A 10,214-nucleotide genomic window follows, 5' to 3' on the forward strand; every position below is an offset into this window, starting at 1 on the left:
AACACATATACCTTGTTAAAAATCCATAAAATGAAAGAAGAGTAAGGGAAAAAAAGTTTTATAAATATAAAGGAACTCCATTTTCATGCTTTTACCAAAAATAAAAAGGTCCACATCAGACCCCCACCCCCGAGGTGGTAGGGTTTACTTCTTTCAGGAAAGCCTGTTCCATATGACAGTTATTTCAGGATTAGGTGAAAAGTCAAATCACAAAGAACTTTCTAGTGCACGTTCAATTTTGTGGAAGTACACAGTACCTCAGGAAGTCGTCTAAGCCTCAATCAATGAATTTGTACTAAGTTTTCACGCATGTGAAACTTCTCTTGAAATCTCTCTTTCTAAACATACTTACTATTCAATAAAGACCTTACTTTAAAATAAAAAAAAAAAAAAAACCTCTCTCCTCACTTTAGGTTAGGTAAGCAATTGCAAAAGGGAAAAAGGAGATTTTAACAAAATGTACTCTCTCCACCAGTCCTGAATTTGGATCCACATGACATGAAGCATTTAAGTCTAATGACTATCCCTGTGAAGGAATACAGAGAAACACATACTAAAGTGAGCATCACCAAAATAAAGCACTGAAACTTTTTGGTGGAAGAAAACATTGGTATTTTATTAAAGACCCCTATTTGCATTATTCTGTTATTTTGCAACATTATTTAGACCACCTTAACATCTAGTGATGCTAAAACTCTAGTGATGCTAAAACTCCAATGAGGATTAAACTGACAATTTTTCCTTATCTAAATTATTTAAGAGAAGGGGGAAAAAAGGATCATTATAATTTATACCAAACACTTTTGTTTGCTTTTAGAGGGGGTCAAGCCCTATGCAAATAAAAGTGTTTCCAGGGTGGCAGTACTTGTTCCCAGGAAACTCAGTGCTACAGTACTTGAGCAACCAGAGCCATGAAGCAATTCTTCTTCATAAAAACAGCAACGTCCCTTTCATGGCTTGAAGTTCTGAGTAATCCTGGAATCAGAAGCCCTTTTTGTAAGAAGTGCATCGCTTAGTAACCAGAGTTATAGAACCACACAGCTCTTTAAGACCTCCCTTTATATACTGCTACTCAGCTATTATTGAACATTCAAGCCATAATTAATGACTAAATTATGCTACTACTAAAGGCTGCAAATTAAGTTTGAATAATCTTAAATCTTAACAACTGATTTTTAAAATGACTTCACTCTGATTTGCCCTAACCCTTCAGTTACACATTTTGACATCTGAAAATTAGGTTGGGTGTAGGTTCACCTCCCCAAGCATCTTAAGGTAAAAGGCAATTCTGAGTCCTATTACTATTTCAGGATGCTTATTTACATTATTTTTCTAACTATAAAGTTCAATATGATGTCACAATTGCAAAAACTTTAAGTTTCCATGATTCAAATACTACATAAGTGTGTTTTGCTTTAAAAGTTAACATGAGGTTTTGGGGAAGAATTATTTTTTTGTTAGTTTTTAAAGAAAATTAGTTTACCTTCTTGCAGCCAATAGTTTCTAGTATGTAAACATCTAGTTTGATAACTAAATATCTTTCTTAATTCACACTAAAAATACTGATTACTTTCCACAGGAAATAAATTAATTTGTCTCTGCATTCTATTTGCTCTGTCACATCCACTATCTTCCAACTGTTCTTCTGTCGCTATATTCAAGGGTTCCTCCAGAGTTTTTCTGCCTGAATCACTGTGGCACTGCGGGCCATTCTTCCCCTGGATGCCCACCCACTGAGCACAAGTAAGCATTTTTTTCTAAGAGCTAAGGGCATACTTTCATCTCTCTCCACTCGACCTCAACAGCAAGACAAACAGAGGAGGCCCTCTCCTCAGCTAAGGGGAATACTCTGCAACTTAAACTGGTTTGTTTGTTGTTTACTGCAGCTTAATCAACATTTAAAGACAATATTATAAAGCTTCTCATTTTTAAAAGGAAACCATTTACTTAAGTTTTATTTAATAGAATAAGAAATCAAAAAACGGAATATAATATAGACATATTATTCGTTATGAAACTGTTCCTTTCTAAAACACCTAATTTTTATTGTGGCAACAAAAGATAGCATGAATTTGCAGTTTCCTAAGTGGGAGAAGATAAATAAGATCAAATCATAACAGTTTAAATCATCCTTTAATTGATACTTTTTTTAAAAGGCAGCTTCAATTAAGATTCTGGAGCATCTGTTTCAAAAGTAAAGAATGTGGCAAAAAGAGAATCAAAGCATTTATAGTGACCAACACATGCACAAAGCTAGTTCACTGAATGTTGGAATGCTGGCTAAGATATAAAACTGTGAATTGCTGAAATCCCTGAAAAAATACCATTTTAAACTGTGGATCAAGATATTCACTATAGCTTTTAATCAAATCAGTCACAGAAAACCTGGCTCTTCAAGGACTAAAAACACTGTGGTCACTTATTCAGAAAATGATAAATAAAACAAATTGATCTTTTAAAAGCTATTAGAGAACCGTATAAAAGTAACACAATTCCAAAGTTTTTAAACCACTGGATCAGATTTCTTAAATCAAATTATATAAGGTCTGATATGTTACACTGTATACAAAAGTTCTTTGTACATGCTCATAGTTACAAGGTATTAGATTCAATAAAATAAATCAGAGAAGAAAAAAAGACTCCTTGTAACCAGAGATATTATAGAACACTAATTCAGGAAGTTATTCAGCAGCTTATAAAGAAATAGGAAGTTGTTGACCAACTACTTGAAGTAGTATTTCCTGTAGGAAAACTGTAAGACAGCTGAAGAATGCAGCAATTCTCAGAATAAAGAGAATTCTTTTTTAATAAAAGCTCAATATACAATGTTGGAAAAATTAGTTTTAACCAGTAAATTCAGTAGAAAAATAATATACAAAACACAGACTAATAAGCTTTTTTAACATACAGTTTACCATCATACCAAAGCTTGCATATGCTTTTGATAGATACAGGCAGTACCTTACTTCCACCACACCACTTGCCAAATTAAGGTATAAGTCTTGTCCAGATGATCTAAATGACCCTGGCAAGGCTTTAAAAATACTAATCTTGCCTGCCTATAATCCCTCAGTAATTATGCTACCTTGAAACACAGGCCAGGCAACTTCAAAATTCATTCATCTATGGTCTTAAGATGTTTCCAAAAGTCAGTAAGCTGTTTCCAAAGTCAACATTTCTAAGTTTTCAATCAAATTACATCACCTTGCATGTCTGGACCACTTATGGTCAGATTTCTTCCTGCAAAGTATAAATCTCAATAAATTACATACTTCGTAAGTTGTAAGTTAGTTGCAGCAAGTATCTAAAAGGTTACAGTAAGGTATAATTTTTCACTGTTGAAATGAGTGTACAGGATGCACCTAGTTCAAGATGTTCATTCCGCACCTATCTGGCAACTTTTATAGACAGAAAAAAAAACGTATTTAAGTATTGACTGACTGCAAAGAGAGCCCAATTTCAAAACTAGAATAAAAATGAACTCTGACAAGAGCAACTTGGCCCCAAAAGTTTTGCTTATCATCTTTGACACATAGCCAGGAAGGATATTAATCTCATTTGCCCGTGCAGTGAGCAAAAATAAGTATGTTTGTGTCAACTCATATAGCCCACATCATGGAAGTAGCTAACAAGTGGATATGAACTAATCTTCATATAACTTTTCTCCAAACTGCATACTGTTCAAAAAGCAGACATTTTTCATAACAATATGTAGTAGTACCCATCTTCCACATCAGAACTATGGGTCCTCACTATTTAATTCCTGTCAGGTAATAACGTATCCATGATTTTGCCTGCTTTTACTGACTGAGATCCACCATCTACCAGATCCATCTACCTCTGAAAGGTTTTATTCAAGAAAATTATTCAATGGAATAAAAAAAGCCCCTCATGTTTCTTATCATGTAATAAACCTACTTTTACACCTGTGCGAAAGTCCCTCAAAAGTCTTAAAGGACAGGACCTCCCTGGTGGCACAAAGGGTTAAAATGCAACCTATTAACCTATCTGCAGCCACTGCAGCATGAGTTCGGTCCCGGCCAGGGAGCTACCCACATGGCACATCAGACCTCTACTGACTAGCCTGCTGCTCCCCTCAGCAGTGTATTTCAATCCGCCTGTTCTGTCCCCCACTCTGTCTCTGGTGAATCCTCTTCACCCTCCACAACTCTGGCCTATACCCCAATTCTTGTGTGCATAAATAAATAAATCTTTGAAAAAAAAAACTTACAGGACAATCATGTTTTATTGCTCCTCTTAAGTTTTTTCTTTTCCATATAAGTTTCACTCCAACAACCACTGCCTATGGTATAATTTTTGTATCATTTTGATCTGTTAATCTTCCCACAGGCTCACTCAAGTGGGGTGATCAGGATGGGGTGATGGTGGGGGGTGTGTGTGCAAACCCTTCATGAATCCACCTATATCAGAATCTTTAAGAGACATTTCTTTTCAGAGTAAAATCCACTGGAAACAAAAATAAATGCAGAAAATACTTCTTTCTGCTCAAAACAAAAAGATCATTCAAAATAATTAAAATATAGGCAGATGTTATAACAAAGTACAAAGACTAGAAGAGCATCAATGCTGATCTTTAACCTTATACTTTTAGCCACAGCAACAACCAAAGAAAACAGCCAAGCAGGCCATTACACTGTTTAAAATCCTCCCTGGGCCAGCATGTGACCCAGCAGGGAGAGGTTCAAAAAAGTACAGCCTTTCTTTTTCCTCCTAACAACCTGGTTTGTTTCCATTCCTTTTTCCTTCAAGACACATCCCTCACAGCTAGCAGCTCTTTCAATCATTTACTTTGGACGTCTGCTTGAGAACAAATGATCTTGCTCATGCAGATGAGTTTGCCAGACTTGTGTGTACTTTCCAGTCTCAGGCCCTTTATTGTTCTGGTTGAAACCTGACCCTTTGAAATGGATACCAAGACACCAGAAAAAACGAATTTAAAAAGGGAAAAAATTGCAGGAGAGGGGGCAAAAAACTAGAAACTTTTCCTATATCAAACTTTTCCCTCTGCTCGCCTCCGACATACACCTGTCACAGAACTCAACCTTATATTACAAGGTAACAATCCAACCTGAAAGATGATCAATATAAAATACTAATTAAGAAATATACAAAAAATTAGTACCATTAATTAAATTATCTGATCTGTAAGACAGATTACGTTAGTAGATTGTCAAGACAATCTACAATTTGAATTCTTTTCCACTATCATCGCAACCTTAAAATTCTGTAAGCAACATTTCAAAAACATCAATTTCAGTATAATTACTTTCAGTTAAGTTGTATACACTTTATCCAACAAGTCAGATAAAAATGTTAAGATCTTAAAAATTAGAGGATAAAATTGTTTCTGCTCAGCTTTAATAAAATTTTACCATTTTGTTAAAAAAAAGGCCAATAAAAATAACCCAATGACCTTTTTGTTTTCCCAGACTGCTTCTCAAACCGCTAGTTTGAAAAATGTTTGCCACTTAGTGACTGAATATAAAACCTGAAATTTTGTATTTATCATTACATTTTGGAAAAAAACTGGTAATTTTCATCAAACTACAACTACAGAACTTACCATTTCACATTTTAAAATACTGTAAAATTAGACTTCCAAAGACGTCTTAATTTATTTTGGTGATTCATCTCTAGCAATAAAATATCCATTTTAAAAGATATATTTTATAAAATCTTGGTAGCCTTATAATTCTCACAATTTGAAATTTGTCAGGGTATTCCTTCAGTTTCGAGCCAGGCTGATGAACAGATTCGGCACAAATTCAAAATGAGAATATCCAAACTGCCACAAAGGAAAAGATTATTTATTAAAAGGCTCTCAATCAATCAAGCTTTCAAAATACTACAAGGTAATCAGGTCATTCCAAACAGGAAAAAAAAAATTGTGGGGGGGAAAAAACTTAGCTTCACATTAGTATTAAAGAAAAAAACATGATGTATTAAAGAAAAGACATGATGTTTCATGTCTTTACTCTCTTTTCCAAACTTTACTTTTCTCAGAAAACAATCTACTTACTTTAAGAAGTATCTCTGACCAGATGAAGTCTTGGCCATCTCCCAGCCTGCCGGCAGAGGTACTTCATCAGGTATCTCAAAAGAAGGTTGTCGGAGGTGCTGAGCTGAGGGTGTGGCTGCTGGGCCAGAGACCACTCCGGTGGGAGTCAGGGTTCCAGGAGACACAGAGCCCTGCGTCAGGGAAGCTGGGGAGGAATGAGCTCGAGTGTGCTGAGGAGTCAGGGCTCCAGCAGTACCTGTATCAGTACTGGCCTAGAAAGGAAATTAAAGTGAGAATTTCTTAAAAATGATTTTTAAAGAGAGTCCCTTGGAATTTCCTAGACAGATGTCTGCTTGTCATGAAATTCTGAATGCTAATGACAAATTTCAACATTTAATATTTGGCACAGAAGGATACAGGTTTGCAGACAGACACTTTTAAATGACTTATGTATTTTAAACACATACTTTTACAAACACTTGTAGTTTTATTTAACAGTACATCTGAGTGAATTTCTATCTACTACACAGACACACTTTCAACATCTTTTAGAGACAGATAATACAGAATGAAATATTCTTAAACTAATAAATGCTGAATTTTAAAAGCTGATTTGTAAAAGGCCAAGGCAGCATGGGCACTACTCCAAGCTTTAAAATATTCCAGGTATAGGAATATAATTAACTATGTATCCTTGTTTTTAAACTAGGTTTTACATAGTTAATTTTTTTCCTAAGCCAAGCCCTAGACACAATTATCTTTTTTTCTCACTGTGCACACATGACATCCAGTCAGACAACTTTTAATGAATGCAGAGCCATCTAAATGTTCTCACAAGCCATCTCATGAATGGAAGGAAAACCCGACCATATACTCTATCTAGACAACAAAGATATCAACAGTTCAATAACATTATGACTTAAGTACTCACACACACATAGATTACAGCTGTGTACCAGTAGGAAAAACTTGTACTGAGACCCCAAATATCTGGGTTTCAATCCAAACTGGCTAGTGTGGCAATAATTTTGATCTCTGTGAGCCTGTTTTTTTATGATGGAAAATGTTAAGTATGTGGGAGTGTGAAGAGATGAATTTGTATCCGTAAGTTTGTGGATAATAGTATTTCACAACTCATTTTCATACAATTCTTAAACTGATATAATTATTTGAATTTCTTAATTAGATTTAAGCGTTATCCAAAAAAAAAAGTTTGAATCTCTTAGATTCATTCATACAGGAGGCAAGGAAGGGAGTCTGGAAGCAATCAGCTGGGACATTTATGCCTTCCAGTCAAATGGTGTACATTTTCTAAGTTTCCAATCACGTTAATTAGAATTAGAAAATCACTGGCAGAAATAAAAGCTAAACTTGGAGACACACAACATTTAGGTAAGAAACTTACTAACAAACAAAATTATAGTATATTATGAGTAGTATGAATCCAGACGGCTGGCTAAAAATCTTGCTACTTACTTTTTACTTATTACTGCAATTACTTATTACTTTTCAACTGCAATTCTTTTTGGCATACAGATACCACAAAATGGGAGATTCAACTCCTACGTGCCCTGTACTTTCAAGCAGATTAAGAACTACCAGCAGAGCTGTGATGTCTGTATGGTGGATGCAATGCCAACACATTTAAACACACAGAAACCCACTTGGAGTGGTCAGAGAAAAAGGAACACTAAGTCTACCTCTTACAAACTGAAGATTTTAAAGAAGCAGCTTAATTGTTTTTCGTTCCTGCTCTTCAACCCGGGTTTTGTTCGCGAGTTTGAGTTTTTCGGAGTTCCAAAGCCCCTTGGTATGCAACAGGCGCACTTACAACAGGCATGCAAATGGGAAGAAGAAAAGGAGTGGGGGCGAGAACTCTTCCTTCCACTCAAGTTACAGTCCGAGTGGACCAACTACATCGCAGTATTTGGAAAACCAATTAACTTTCGGGCAAAGTTCCTACGCTGAAGTTTAGCCAGAAGCAAGTTCTTTAAGAGAAAAAAAAAAAAAAGGTGGGGGAGGTAAGAAATAAAGAAAATAAAAAAACCACACTAAACAAATCTTCTGGGACCTGTCGGAATGTTAACACTTTCATAAGCTTCATATCACTGTTGGCTCAAGTCCACAAAATCACCAAACAGCCATGCTCATATCCTCAATAAGAGTGAAAAAGCAATGGCGAGCCTCGAATTAGTCATCGCTTCCCAAACATCAACTTTTAATCACGGCAGAACTAGGCAGGACTCGGCCTGTGAGTCAACCTGCAGTGTATTATCAAAGGCTTGCGTTAAAACCAGGGCGCTGAAAGCGCTAGTGGGTCCTGCGCAACGGGGGGTGGGGGGTGGGGAGCAGCCTTCGGGCGGCCTGCAAGAGCCCCCCGCGGGCGAAAGCCACTCGCGAGCCGCCCGAGCGCCGGCCGGAGCGCTGGGGCAGCGGCGCGGCGCGGCGAAAGCACCAACTCCACAAACAACTTCCAGGAAAGTCTGGATCCTGTGTTCAGCCCGAGCCCGGGCCCCAGGAAAACACACGCTTTCAGGAGGGGGAGGGGACGGCGGCCGGGGGAGGGGGCGAAAGGAGCGGCTCAACCCCCACCCCTAACCTACACTGGAAAACAAGAGAACAATTATCCGCCTCCCCCGGAGACCGGGGGGGCCCAAGAGGCTCCGCGGGACAGGGGGCCCCGGGCCCCACTCCCCCGCCGGCGGCCCCCGCCCCCGCCCCCGCCCGGCCAGGCCCGGTCCGGCCCGCCGCGCGAGCGAAGGTGCGGAGCGCGGGAGGCGCGCGCATTGTGCCAGCCCCCCGCCCCTGGGAACCCCGAAGAGAAAGAAAGGAAGGGAAGCCCGGGGCAGCGCGCTCCCCGCTGCGGCCGCCGCGCGGAGGAGCTCCCGGGGGCGACACAAATCTCGGCCCCGCACTCAGCCTCCCGCGGGCGCCGCGCCCCGACCTGCCCCGCCCCCACCCGGGCCTTCAGCGCCCCCCGCCCTCCCGCCCGCGGGCGCCCCGGCCCGGGGCCGCGACGGGGCGGGGGCGCAGTTACCTGTCGGGAGTGGGACTTGGGCTCCGGCGGCTTAAAGAAAGAGTCCGGCAGGTTCCGCAGCCTCATGGGCAAGGTCTGGGGCACATTGGCCGTCTTGGGGTTCATGACGGCATTGAAAAGCGCCTCCAGGTCGGTCTCCGAGTCCCCCCGGACGTGCACGATTTGGTGCCCGGCCGGGGGGGCCGGCGGCGCCGCCTGGGAGCCCGGAGGGGCCGGCTGCCCGGGGCCGGACGGCGGGCCCTGGCCCGGGGCGGGCTGCGCGGGCGGCGGCCCTTGGCTCTGGGGGGCCGGCTGAGGCGGCGGCTGCTGCCCGGGATCCATGGCTTCGGCTCCCCCGACGCGCACCCCGACAGCGGCGAGGGCTCCGCCCGGGCGCCTCGGCTCGACGCGCCGAGACGGGAGGAGCGGCGAGGGCGGTGGGCCGGGCGGCGCGGCGGGAGCGGCGGGGGCGGCGCGGTCCTCGCTCTCAGGCCCGGGGGGCTGCGCCGCGGCCCCGCATCCCCGCCCGGCTCCGCACCCCGCGCCCGGGCCCGCGGGTCAGACGGCTGCGCCTCGGGAGGGGCCGCGCGACGCGGCCCGGCGGCGCCGGAGAACTTTGGGGCCTTCCCTCCCCTGACGGCCGGCGAGTCGCCGCTCCCCTCCCCCTCTGGCCTTTATTTCCTTTTCGTGTTCCTTCCTTCCTCCCTTTCTTTTCCCCGGCGGCGGCTGCGCCCGACTGAGACAGAAACTCGCCTCAGACGCCCAAACTAAAGTTGAGAGAAGCGCCCGCCCGAGCCGCACGCCGGCTCCGCCCCCTCGCGGCTCTTCCTTCCTATGCGCGCCCGCCCGCACCGGATCCGCCGCAGCCAACTTTCCCGGCGAGTTCCTGCATTCCTGCCGCCGCGCGCCCGCCGCCCGCCACGTGACCGCCCGCCCGGCCGCGCTCCGGGGGAGGCCGCGAGGCCCGCGGCGCGCCCGACCGCCGCTCCGCCGAGGCCGGGAGAAGTCCGAGGGGTCGCGGAAAGCCGCGTCTCGCCCCCCCCCCGCCGCCGCCCGACGGCACCCCCGGAGCCTGTAACCAGCACTGGATTTAATCGGAGTCCGACTTTTAAACGTCGGCTTGGTTTCCCCCACTTCTTAATATACCCCCCAAAAAAGTAAAAGAAAAGAAAAATCCCA

At 42.9% G+C, this 10,214-nt stretch overlaps 1 protein-coding gene across 9 annotated transcripts in view; it reads right to left on the bottom strand.

Annotated features, from left to right (window-relative positions):
* Positions 1–9,377, bottom strand: part of YAP1 (Yes1 associated transcriptional regulator) — a gene marked incomplete at both ends in the record, with an annotated part of 103,887 nt that extends 94,510 nt beyond the window's left edge. For all 9 annotated transcript variants that reach the window (XM_084251278.1, XM_084251276.1, XM_084251277.1 and 6 more), the window contains 2 exons: positions 6,041–6,291; positions 9,057–9,377. In XM_084251278.1, coding sequence (XP_084107404.1) covers positions 6,041–6,291; positions 9,057–9,377 — 572 coding nt within the window. The remainder of the gene's footprint in view (positions 1–6,040; positions 6,292–9,056) is intronic.
* Between the last annotated feature and the right edge of the window lie 837 nt (positions 9,378–10,214).

This window comes from Talpa europaea (genome assembly GCF_964194135.1).
Source record: "Talpa europaea genome assembly, chromosome: 12".
In the NCBI taxonomy this organism is placed as follows: domain Eukaryota; kingdom Metazoa; phylum Chordata; class Mammalia; order Eulipotyphla; family Talpidae; genus Talpa; species Talpa europaea.